Genomic DNA, 12733 nt, shown 5'->3' on the forward strand with positions numbered 1-12733 from the left:
GGCCTCTTGTGTTGGACATATTTTACTTTAACAATAGGGGTTATGAATCTTCTGACAAACCAGAGGTATGTCTGAATAAACCCCTTTTGTAATCGAGGCCAAACTTTATTCATTTTAATCATATTTAAAAATCTTTTGTGTTGGACCAGACGGAAAGGGAAAGGAGGGTAGAAGAGAGAGGGATGTTAGAGAGGGAGGGGGATAGCATGATTATGGTGTGGGGGGGGGGGGGGGGGGTAAAACCATGAAGCAGCATAAAGCAACAAGTTACTGGATGTTTATCATTACAGTCAGGTTCAGATGTAATACAAATCTAAAAGGGGCGGGGCCTGTCCACACACACACTCAAATGTTATAAACATGGTGGCTCCAAAAATGTCAACATGTACACAATACAAATCGTTAAAAAACGCATACTTATGCCTTGAAACCAACTAGTGTGAAATATTTCATTCAAACACGAAAAATATTTGTGCAAAGGTGAGCTAACACCTGTGCTCAAGTGATTGTTCATGTTCCTCTAAAATGGTTGATGGAATGTAAAAAGAAGGAGGGAGAGTGCCCAGTCATCCCCACACCAAGACCCCTGCTACAGCAGCTGCTGCAGCCAGAACCCCCAACGCCCGCACGGCAGCAGATAGAGAACAACCGGCCCCTGGGTGATTACATCTGCCACCCAGGCCAGGGCCAGCAGGACCGCCACGGGACCCCCAGAGCCAGAGAGCAGGGAGACATGGGGGGACAGAGAGTGCAGCTCCAGCTCAACCAGGAGAGCAGCCCCCCTGCTGCGCAGGGAGGGCCCAACGCGGGGCCCCGACCCAGAAGAGTGCCCACAGCCCCAGACGAGCACCTCATCACCACCCAGGAGTTCTGGGCATCCCCCCGCCCCAATCCCAGGTACAAGCCAGGACCCCCCAAGGGAGACCCCAGGCAGCCACCCATCCAGCCCACGGTTGGCTCAGCCACAGTTGGAAATTTGGCGAGGCCCAGCGCTCGGGGGCAAGGACCAGAACCCACACCACAGGGACTCGGACACCCCCCAGCCCAGGTGGGATGTGATCCCAGCCTCTTGGTCTTTCCAGAAAGCTCAGGGAACCTTCTCCCTGCGTGGAACTATGGGAGACCAGAGAGACTGAATTCTTTCAAAGTTACTTGAACTATGGGATGACATTTTCTCCAAGCTGATATGATCAAACAGCAGATTTCTGTATTGACTTACATTAATATTTTTGTTGTTTTTCCAATTTATTAAAATTGTTTTTTTAGCAATACAAGGATAGATAATAATCCTCCTTCTATATAGATGGCACTCATGTCACCAAGCACGCAAAGTGACGGTGAAACTGTGATTGAAACCTTAAGCCAGACTGATAGATTGGCATGTGTGGGCATGAACGTTTTCTGGCTATGTGAGCTGCATGTTGCGTGCGTCCTGGTAGAGCCTGTGTGAGGTGAGGTGTTTGCAGTTTGTTGGCGTGTGTGTGCGGGATCGTGTGTGCATGCCCGTGTGCACGCTTGTTTGCACGCACGCCCGTTACTACAGCATCAGCGCCCTCCAGCAACCTCCTTAGTTCTTAGGTTCTACACTGAGATAAACAGCTGGGTTGCAGAGATGTACATGCATGTTAAAAACCCACTTCAATTGAAAAGGTGTTTTTGGTGTTTTTAATGTGTTCTTGTGGTCTTCCTGTACAGCTGGATACCTCCAATATTGATCGGCATTTTGTCGCACCGCTAATTTTAGGTTCTGGTGAGAGGGGCTGTAAGATGGTGGAAGTGCGTGCAGCCAAAGCCCTTTCATTTTAACTGAGATCCTGTTTTTGACTTCAATAAAAGGACTTTCAGCATTTCTGTGATGCTGCACATGTACAGAATTGATGTCAATTTTTTGTCAAGTAGGACAGGTTTTAACTGGAATCAAACCAGAAGTTTAAAAAATCATTTTCTTTAACTTGTGGCAAAAATATGGGGAAACGTCTGTCATGAAGAAATGTTTATTTAGTTTCAGAGAGGAAACCACTTAGCCGCGTGTTAAATGCTTCCTGAGTGAGGAAAAAATATCGATTCAGAACAGGACTGCAACAAGGTCAGAGTTCGAAACAAATACAGCCGCTCACTCATCAGGGCTTTTAGGTCTGTCTGGAGGGCATTGATACCACAGACACAAAGCAGCACTCTAATTTGAGTCAGGCTTTTTCAATCAATAATTTTTAGTCTAGTCATCAGCACAGTAACAGAGCAGTGCAATATTGATCCAGGAGTTCTGCAAATCCGTTGACCTCACAAACAGAGCCAGAAAAAAATCTGAGCATGCAGAGGTTTCCTTAAGTGCCACATCAGATACACTTCCTGCTGTGTTGTATTGATTGCTTTTGATTTAGTCTGTTAATATGTTGCTTCTAAGTAAGTCACAGCGCCTTAAATCGATGTATTTTATGAAAATTCCTCAAACGGCCTGGTTCAACCTTTAAAATTGATTTCTTCTTTATTTTGATTGGAATTGAGTGTTTTCTTTGTTTCTTTTCACTTCTTTATTACCGATCATGCTCAAAGCTCATGTGCAAGGTGAATTTCAGGTGTCATACAAAAGTGGGCCAAAAAGTATTTATCAGTCTCTGGTTTGGCAAATTGTCCTATGTAAATAAATGAGACAGATCTGCAATGTTCACAACAAAGAAAGAATTCTGAGGTGCATTTCAAGAACACCAAGGCCCACTGTGAAGCATCGGGGTGAAAACATCATGATTTGGAGCTTTTTATTTATTTATATTTTGCAAACCAAGATAAGACTATGGATCCGTAAAGGATGAATGGATCCATGGTGGGATTTTGGTCAAAAACCTCCATTCATTAGTAAGAGCATTAGGGATGAAACATGGCTGAATTTTGCAACACAGAAATTCTCCTAAACACATCGCTCAGGAAAGAAGGTGTGGTTGGGTATAAAGCATTTCGGGGTAATCCATAGAAAAGCAACAGAGAAGTATCACAGCTCTTGAGAAGATCTTCATGGAAAAATGGACCAGAATACTAGCTACACTGTGTTCAAACCTTGAACATTTGACCTCTCATTGTTCTTTTTCTACACATACCTACGTAAATATTTGCTGTAATAAAATGAATTCTCAGTAGAACTGTCTTGTTCTTGTTGATATCTCATTATAATGTGAGTTGTTTCAAGTTATTTAAATTTGTCGCGTAACTTATTAGAAAATATGTGCTAAACAGAGTTGTAATACTTTAAGGATTTACCACTTTACTTAAAGTGTACACAGCAAAGGTGAACACACACCAATGTATTGCTAGATTTAACCCTTGTGCTATCCTAGGCACTTTAACGTTGGGAGTTGGGTCATCTAGACCCACTAGACAGTGCTCTGAACCTTTTTTCTTCAATGATTTGTGATCTTCACTGGTGTCCATGGATTACATGAAATCTTTCCACCTTTATCCACCTTTGTCATGGTAGGAAGAACATGTCAATGTAAGGGTGGGGTCATCTAAGATAGCACAAGGGTTAATTCAATTCAATTCAATTTTATTTGTATAGCCCAAATTCACAACAACAGTTATAATAATAATAATAATAAACTTTATTTATATAGCACTTTTCAAAATCAAGATTACAAAGTGCTGTACAAAAATATAGGAGAAAATCAATATTAAAAACAGTTTCCAGTATGGAGAAATAAAACCCAGCACACACATGAAACGGTGATAGTGGTTAGAATCAATAAAATCGATAAAACAGTAAAATCAATAAAATCCACGAAATCAATAAAATCAATAAAAATAAAAAAATCAATGTAATCAACGAAATCAACAGAAACAATAAAATCATATGTTTAAAATTTAAGAACCAGTAAAATCATTAAAAGCACGCCTATAGAGGTAGGTTTTTAAAAGAGATTTAAATACTGGTAGGGACCCAGCGAGCCTTATCTCTTTAGGGAGACTGTTCCAGAGTGTTGGTGCTCTTACAGCAAAGGCCCTATCACCCCTGGTTTTCAATCTAGATTGTGGGATTGTTAAAAGGCCTTTCGCCGAAGATTTAAGATTGGGGCCAGTCCACCGAGTGCTTTAAAAGCAATCATTAAAATCTTAAAATCTATTCTAAAACGGACTGGGAGCCAGTGCAGGGACGCTAAAACTGGAGGGATGTTGACTCAATGGACTTTGTATCGGTAATTTTAAAAAGTGAAACATAAAATCAAAAGGATCATAAATACATAGAGTTCAATAGGAAAATACTAAAATGAACTAACAAACTGACTAAGCTTAACTGGCATCCCTGCCCTTAGACTCCCCTTCGCGGTAAGGAAAAACTCCTTAAAAAAACGGATTCCGGAAAAAATGAAAAAACCTCAAGGGTGTCCACATGAAAGTTCGGTTGGTAGCGATTCAGGAACCGTTGGAAACAGCTTATCCACGCTGTGAAATATTCTTTTGCAGCCGTCGAGGAAGCCGACGGGCCGGCATGCTCTACATCAGTGTTTTTCAACCTTTATTGAGCCACGGCACACTTTAACCTTGACAAAAATCCCGCGGCACAACAGCATCCCAAAAAAAAAAGAAAGCAGAAATTCATGGTCTGTATTGATCGACAGCCACCCCCCCCCCCCCCCCCCTGCCGCAATCTCACGTGGATTTTTGTGATAATTGTGGCAGAAAAAGCAGGAAGTTGCGGCTGTTTTTTCTAAGAGATGAACTAAAGGTTAAATTAGAAAATTTACAAACTGTTTGTTTGTTGTGGATTCAAGACGTTTCACAAGGTCGACTCAGTATGCGCTGTCCCTTTAAGCCAATGCATCATGGGAGATGTAGTGTGAAAACGGCAGAAACCGGATTCTGTTGAAAGCTACACCGCCAAAGATGAGCTTTAGCTGGTATTTTTGTTAGAACTGAGCGACTTTATCAGCAGAATTAAGAACAAGGAAGTGAAGACTTTAAGCACTTCTGATTGGTCAGACTGATGACATGTGATTTAGCCTTCAAGAATGATTGGCGGAGACAGTTAAAGGGGCGGGGACTTTTCCGCAAACTGCTATAGCTGCAGGTAAATCGCGGTACCGTCATAATAGGCTCCGTGCACATAACGAAGGAGTTCTACTTCCGCCGCCTTGAGTGTGAGGCCGACCATTTCCGGTTTGCGACTTCTATAGCAGCGACACGGCAGATTTTGATTGCGAAAGATGGCATATTTCACCCGTTGTCTACAAGGTCTCCCGAAAATCGACGTGAACGACATCTACAGGATTGTCGACCAGTGTTTATCTGCACCCGGTTGTAAGCGTGAAAAAGGATTTCGATTGTACATTTCAAGTTACATCCACAACTTTGAAGGTGAGTAGCAATACCTCAGCTGTTACGTTACACATTGACTAGCTAGCAGCTAAGTATTTTAACTCTTATTAAATCGTGTCAATATTCAACACACTTATTGTTATTAAATACATTAAGTTTATCTGATTATCAACTGGTTGTGTGTATTTTTTATTTGCGATTTGTATTTCCTCTCAGTGTCCAAGAAAGATCCAGTGACAGGAGTAGTGTGTGTGAGGGCGTTATGTCATCCGTCAATGGACAGATCTAAACCACCTCACATTTTAAGAGTGGGATAAGTGTAGCGTTAAGATGGTTACCCATGTTCCTGGGGTAATCATCATGTTCTTTTGGTTCTTTGCGTTACCCATGTTCCTGGGGTAATCATGTTCTTCTTTTTTTTCTTTTTATTGCTCTAGGTTAACCACGTTCATTTGGTTGACCATGTTCCCCATTCATGTTGTAAACGGACAGTGTACGCTTAGTCCTACGTTACTATGTTATGTTTTCACTAACAGCAATCAGTGGTGTAGTATAGTTTGTTTTTCCAGGTATACTGAACATCCCAGGGTAAAGGTGAAACACATAAGATGGGTATAATAATATAAACCTGCTAAGTTTAAGAAGGTATACTGCAATCTTGGTACGTGTTAAGTGGGGATTCTGAGTGTACCTGCAAATCAAATAGACTGCTCCACTGACCACATTAAAAGAAAAAGATTATTAATCCCTTTACTAACAGTGTTTAAAAGAAAAAAGTTAAGATTTTACTAGCTATTTTAACAGTGTACAAAAATAAATAGTAGCTTACTTGAGTAGCCCATATTAATATATGACAAATCAGAGTTGCCACTTTTTAAAAAATATATTTCTTTTAACATCTTGTTACAGGTGGGTCTGAAGGACTCCATCCCTGTTGAGCTGGCCCATCACAGCTGTACATGTGTAGCTGGATCAGTGCTCTGTAACCATTGTGTGGCTCTACTTTTCCAGTCTGCACATTATTCTCAGCTTGACATTCCAGTTGTTCCTCCAGTGCTGAGCTGTACGGAGAGTGAACAACAGTGGCACAAGCCAAGAACCCTGGCAAGACTTGGAATTATGTAACAATAATTTCAATACTACATCTACACATCACATACACTCATCACTGCTTATTGTCTATATTCACAGGGTGTTAAACCAGGTCCCGTCGAGAAGATGGCTGTGATGTCTGCCAAACCAAAGCAGAGGACCATGATCGAGGGAGTAAAGTGAGAATTTGACTAGTAGTTAGTAATCTATTAATTGACCTAGGCCTGTCAAAAGATTAATCAAAATTAATCCCATCCAAACGTTTACCCAAAAATTAAAATTCTGTCATCATTTATTTACTCTCATGTTATTACAAACCTGTATAAATCTCTTTATCCTGATGAAACACACACCAAGGAAGATATTTTGAGAAATGTTTGTAACCAAACCGTTTGTGGACCCCATTCACTTCCATAGTAGAAAAAAAGAATAGTATGGTAGTAAATGGGGTCCACAAACGGTTCGGTTACAGACATTTCTCATAATTTCTTCTTTCATGTTTACCAGAACAAAGAGATCTATATAGATTTTGTAACAACATGACAACATGGGTGAACTATCACTATAGCATATGTGTGTGTACGGTGTGTAAATATTATGTATATATAAATACACATACATTCATGTATAAATTTAAGAAATATTTGCATTTATATACTGTATATACATTTATATAATTTATATTACCGTATATATAAATATAAATATTTTATATATAAATATAACCTTTTTTTAATATATATACATGAATCTGTGTGTTTATATATACACAAGTTACACACCGTACACACACATGTTATGTAAACACAAACTTTTATTTTGGATGTGATTATTCTTTTGACAGCCCTGAATTAATCCCTTCAGACTGAATTGTTTAAAGTTTCTGAAAAATCTTAAAGTACATTTTTCAGCTCACAAGGCTTCTATAATTGAGACCAAATAAAAATAAAATGTTTGGCTTTAATTGTAATTTTTTGTCCATTTCAATAAACATCAGGTCAAAACAGGTGTACTTTTTGTACGTGTACAAAAATATACCAACATATAATTAAATAATAAACATTTTGTTGGTTTGAGGTTTTTGTGGGAATTTTATAGGCTATAATTAGAAAAAATACTATGGAAGTCAATGGCGACTTTCAACTGTATAGTTACCGACATTCTTTAAAATATCTAATATTTATTTGTGTTTCTCAATTTGTTTCAAATAGGTCCACATTGTACAAAGCCATCAGTGGAGAGGTGCTGGACCTGTCCACTCTCAGTGTGTCAGAGACCTACAAAGAGTTCACCCCTGTTTCTGCACCAACCATCTGTACAATGGGTATCACCTGTGAGGTCCCGCTAGTGGACTCTGCACTCGGTTTGGTACAAGAAGGCAGTCCCCTGTCATACCAACAACCCAAGGCAAGAAGTGGCCCTTTTGCTCACATTGATGCTCCACCACGCCCAGATTTGCCATTGGCTGGATGCAGACTGGAGACATCATGCAGTATGTTTGTTTTCACTGAGCATCAACAGCTGCACTTCAAGTCACTTGAGGTTACCTGGGAGATGGCAAACAAAATAGAATATGCAACTAGGGGTCAAAGTACATCAGCAGACTGGCATAGACTAAGAAAACCCAGACTCACGTCCTCACATTTTGGAGAAATATGCCATGCTAAACCATGCACCTTAGATAAAATGGCAGACCGGCTGCTCAAAGGGGTTCGTCAGACTGCAGCAATGAAGAGGGGTCTCGAAATGGAAGCTGATGCCATTGAAGAGTACTGCAAGCTTAAGAGGGTGAACTACTACCCTTGTGGCTTCATTATACACCCCGACACTCCATGGCTAGGTACATCCCCAGATGGGGTTGTCTTTGACCCTACAGAAAGTACTGAATTCGGCCTTGTGGAAATAAAATGTCCAAATGTTAAGAGCTATGTGGATTATCCTCATCTGAAAATGAAAGACGGCAACCTGGAATTGAAGCAGGGTCATGGCTACTACTGGCAGGTGCAGGGTCAGCTGCTCCTAACAGGGGTGGAGTGGTGCGATTTTGTGGTGTTTGCGGAGGAAGACACCCTGATTCAAAGAATATACCGGGACAGTGATGTGATGCAAAAAATAAGAGAGAGAGCAGACTTCTTCTTTTTCTACACATACCTACGTAAATATTTGCTGTAATAAAATGAATTCTCAGTAGAACTGTCTTGTTCTTGTTGATATCTCATTATAATGTGAGTTGTTTCAAGTTATTTAAATTTGTCGCGTAACTTATTAGAAAATATGTGCTAAACAGAGTTGTAATACTTTAAGGATTTACCACTTTACTTAAAGTGTACACAGCAAAGGTGAACACACACCAATGTATTGCTAGATTTAACCCTTGTGCTATCCTAGGCACTTTAACGTTGGGAGTTGGGTCATCTAGACCCACTAGACAGTGCACTGAACCTTTTTTCTTCAATGATTTGTGATCTTCACTGGTGTCTATGGATTACATGAAATCTTTCTACCTTTATCCACCTTTGTCATGGTAGGGAGAACACCTCAATGGAAGGGGGGGGGGTCATCTAAGATAGCACAAGGGTTAAAGGGATAGTTCACACGATTAAAATTCTGTAATCATATACACACCCTCGTGTTATAAACCTGTATAAAATTTCTTGGTTCTGATGAACACAAAGGAAGATATTATGAGAAATGTTTGTAACCAAAACATTTGTGGACTCCAATCTCTTCCATAGTTTAATTTTATTCCTACCATGGAAGTGAATGGGGTCCACAAACGGTTTGGTTACAAACATTTTTTTAAATATCTACCTTTGTGTTTAACTGAACAAAGAAATGTTTACAGCTTTGTAACAACATGAGTGTGAAACTTATGAACTAATTTTCATTTTTGGGTGAACTGTCCCTTTAAAATAATATTCAGTAAGTCAGGCCGACTTGAGGGGAAATTAAAGAACACAAAAGGAGACCAAGGTAATATAGATTTCAATTAAATGATTTATTGATTAAAAATGTCAGTAAATGTAAGGCAAAACTAAATTGGAATGTGAATCAATAAAAAAAAGGTAAATGAGGAAGAGGAGCAGCCAACCATGAAACAAACAGTCACATTTCTACCTGGCTCTAATGTTCTCTCCAGTCTTTGACCAGAGGTCCATTTTGGTAGTTGGACAAGATGCAAGCTACAGTGAAAAGCTGGTTAATGCTCCCTGAAATAGACAAAGGGATTACAGTGTCAAAAAGTTTGTTCTCCTTAACCCGCCTGATTAGCCTTTCAACGTGAACTCGCAGCCGTGCAATTGATTGGGTCTCCAGGACGTCCTGTGCTGCCATTTGATTGTTGTTGGAGCGGAAGGCAGGCCTGTGAAGTTTTCCTGGCACAAGGTTTTCCACCCTAAAGCCCTTGTCCACCATCACAGCCATGTCAGGGCACAGGAGAGGTATAATGCCCGACAATCTGAAGAGCTCACGGTCACTAATAGAGCCCCCGTAGAGTGCAGAAACAAATGTCAGAGGACCATGTGGTGCCATACCAATCATGGCCTTGAAGGTACAGTGGGATTTGTAGTGCGAGTACACCTCACTCTGTAACACAAGTGAGGGTGGAGTTTGGCACCGCAGTTCTGTGCAGTCAACAATGACCTGAGTGTCTGCATAGTCGTTGAACTCAGGAGGTAGGTTAGCTGTGATTGCTTCAGGGGTCATCCAGATACAAATAGCTCCCAGTACACAGTAAAGAAAGTTGGCCCAGGTTGTGATGATCCTGCTGGCTGTTGTCCGATGGATATTAAATCGGTGCCCAAGCTCTCTCTGTGTGCATCCAGTTGACAGATAATTTAGGAAAAGAAATAACTCATCTATGGGCAGCAACTTAGTTGATCTGTTTGCTGTTGTCTTCTCTGCCACAGAGGCTGATGCTTCTCTAGCCACACTTGTCACACGGATCATCCTTGATGTTGCTGGTTCGATGAGCCTCCAGAATGCCATCAGGTGGTCATAAGAATGGAATCTTTTAAACAAATTACACAAAAATAACAATGTTGTTAGTCATGGTAGGCTAATTTAGTTACACATAATCAATTATCTTAATTTTTACTCTACTTACTACATTTGTTTAACATAAAGACAAGAAAAGGTTGTGTCTACGCATCTGACTATGTCAGTCATAAATTACTTTACTTTTGATATTTGATGTACACTTAAAGGAAAATACTCTTCCTCTTGCAAGGTGGACTTTTAGTGGAGCAACATTTTACATGTCTTTATTTTCACTTAAGTGCATGACTTTGTACATGATTTTCTGTCCATCACTGTTAATATGGTACAAGACATCAGCTTCCTGCAATTCAAAAAACCTTAATTATGACATACCTGGTATAAAATCGGATGTCCTCGTCCGATCCTGCAAACCGCTTCAGTCCAAAACAACTCCGCAGCTGGAGAGCCTCAATGTGTAGTTCCAGCTCCTTAACTTTCTGGCGAAGTGTATCGTTTTCCTCAGCTAACTGATCTGCGACCATTGCTGTTGTTGGAGTAATGCAATAATCATGATCTGGTGCCAGGGTATCCAGTTCCATCTCTTCTTCTGAGTTGATGTCATGGACAGGAGGAGGGGGGCTATCTGGTCTGGGTCTCCGCTCCCACACGCTCGCCCTCGGTGCCGGGATTTGAAAATCATTCCAGGAAAAAAGAGTAGGAATGGCCCCTTTCTTCAACTTTCTCAATTTCCCAGGGTTGTTAACAAAATCGCCCTTTTGGAAATGCCTGCTGCAAACACGACTCGTCTTGCTTGGGGTGAAGTCCTCCCGCCGTACTCGGACTATCCATTCGGCTCTCACCGACATATCTTTTGGAAAGCTATGAAAGCTTATACTACTGTTGTACTTTGAAGAATTCGCACACAGGGGTACACAACAGTGTTGTGATGTCTTTGTCACGCGTTGAAACACCAAACGCCTCTCTTTTACCCGAAATCCGCTCATATTTACTCAAAAGTAGCAACGCACCAAACTCCCCACAACAATAACACGACCAACCGGAAGTTGTCGGCCTCACACTCGAAACACGGAAGTTAACCGGAAGTTCTATCGTGCACGTAGGCTATTATCAAAATGTCTTTAATAGAATTAAATAAACACAAAGAAAAAGTAATTTTAAGATCTTTTATATTCCTAATTACTCAGTGTTTTATCAGGGCCTGTTTGGATGAACTAAGAGCTGAAATCCTGGAGATGGAAAATGTTGTTAAATCAGTTAATGAGGGCAATTTCCCACGGCACACTTGACCATCTCCCACGGCACACTAGTGTGCCGCGGCACACTGGTTGAAAAACACTGCTTTACATCACCAGAGGAGTCACGTGACTGAAAAATGTCATGGAAAATGTAAGAAACATTGAATCCCTTATATTGAACTGCCTAATAATGAAACGCGAATAAGCGGGGGAACACTGTATTCCCCATATAAATGTCCATGCCAGACTAAATATGGTGCCTGTTTTCAAAATCTGGTTGTGCTTCTGTTTTTCTACTTATTGCAAAGAGATCCTTGCTTTTGTCTAAATGGCTTTCTAATAGTTATTTGAGGGACTGATTTCTTACTCAGTCTTAATTTGTGTAGTGATGGATAAATTCAACAGTTATTTGTCTGTTTTTATTCAGAGTAAAATAATTTGTAAACTGCTTCCTGTACAGAAATAGTAATATGAGATTAGATTTTTCCCCCGAAATTTTTAGGATTAGTTGTTTTTTTTTAACACACAGTTGCACACACATACATACTGTATTTAACCTTATACTGCCATAAATGGATAGTTTGGAAAAAGGGCAAATGTTTTTGTGCCGCCTGTTCCACAGTACAAAAAGATACCATGCTTGCACACAAGCATTCACAGAGTTCACCTGTCCCCTAAACAAGCACCTCCCACCTGTGGTTTTACTCCAAACAAGGGCCCCTAAGTGGTTTCTGTCAACAAAATAACCACCCTGCTGTATGAACGCTACAGACGACAAATGCCCCGCAGTGGCGCTTGAAAAATCAGACTCTGCTCGGATGGATGTGCTTCCAAAAGGACAGGCCTGTAAGGAATAAAAAATGTCCCTCGGCTGCACGTGCACATAAATCAATGGCCCCTTGCTGATGCTTGTGCACAACAATCACCCCCAAGCTGTCAATGGCTAAAAGTGAGGTCTTTTTGAAAGACGGCATGACAGAAAATAGCTTCAGTTTTTGGCCATTAAAATAAAAAAATAAAGGATTTTAGGTCTGTCAAGACAACGTATTTTAAAAAATACTTGTTTTTTTAAACCTCTTGACGCCAGAATTTTTTCTGCTGTT

At 40.5% G+C, this 12733-nt stretch overlaps 3 protein-coding genes across 6 annotated transcripts in view; 1 reads left to right on the top strand and 2 right to left on the bottom strand.

Moving 5' to 3' along the window:
* Positions 1-12733, bottom strand: part of LOC144984062 (uncharacterized) — a 55978-nt gene that overhangs the window by 25773 nt on the left and 17472 nt on the right. The window lies entirely within an intron of this gene.
* On the top strand, positions 5108-8589 carry LOC111948827 (uncharacterized). Of its 3 annotated transcripts, none has more exons than XM_023963702.2 (4): positions 5108-5343; positions 5521-6408; positions 6496-6575; positions 7608-8589. In XM_023963702.2, the coding sequence occupies exons 3-4, from the start codon at positions 6523-6525 to the stop codon at positions 8566-8568; spliced, it is 1014 nt and encodes a 337-aa protein (XP_023819470.1). In that variant the 5' UTR covers positions 5108-5343; positions 5521-6408; positions 6496-6522; the 3' UTR covers positions 8569-8589. The 3 variants fall into 3 exon arrangements, with proteins under 3 accessions (XP_023819470.1, XP_023819469.1, XP_078787934.1); XM_023963701.2 differs by having other exon boundaries at positions 6214-6408; XM_078931808.1 differs by lacking the exon at positions 5108-5343 and having other exon boundaries at positions 5352-5797; positions 6214-6408.
* On the bottom strand, positions 9376-11468 carry LOC111948838 (uncharacterized). The gene is made up of 2 exons (XM_023963735.2): positions 10768-11468; positions 9376-10405 (listed from the first exon to the last, which is right to left on the bottom strand). The coding sequence occupies exons 1-2, from the start codon at positions 11376-11378 to the stop codon at positions 9520-9522; spliced, it is 1497 nt and encodes a 498-aa protein (XP_023819503.1). The 5' UTR covers positions 11379-11468; the 3' UTR covers positions 9376-9519.

Source organism: Oryzias latipes, chromosome 15 (assembly GCF_053564925.1).
Source record: "Oryzias latipes strain Hd-rR chromosome 15, Olatipes_Hd-rR_3.1".
NCBI classification, from domain to species: Eukaryota; Metazoa; Chordata; class Actinopteri; order Beloniformes; family Adrianichthyidae; genus Oryzias; species Oryzias latipes.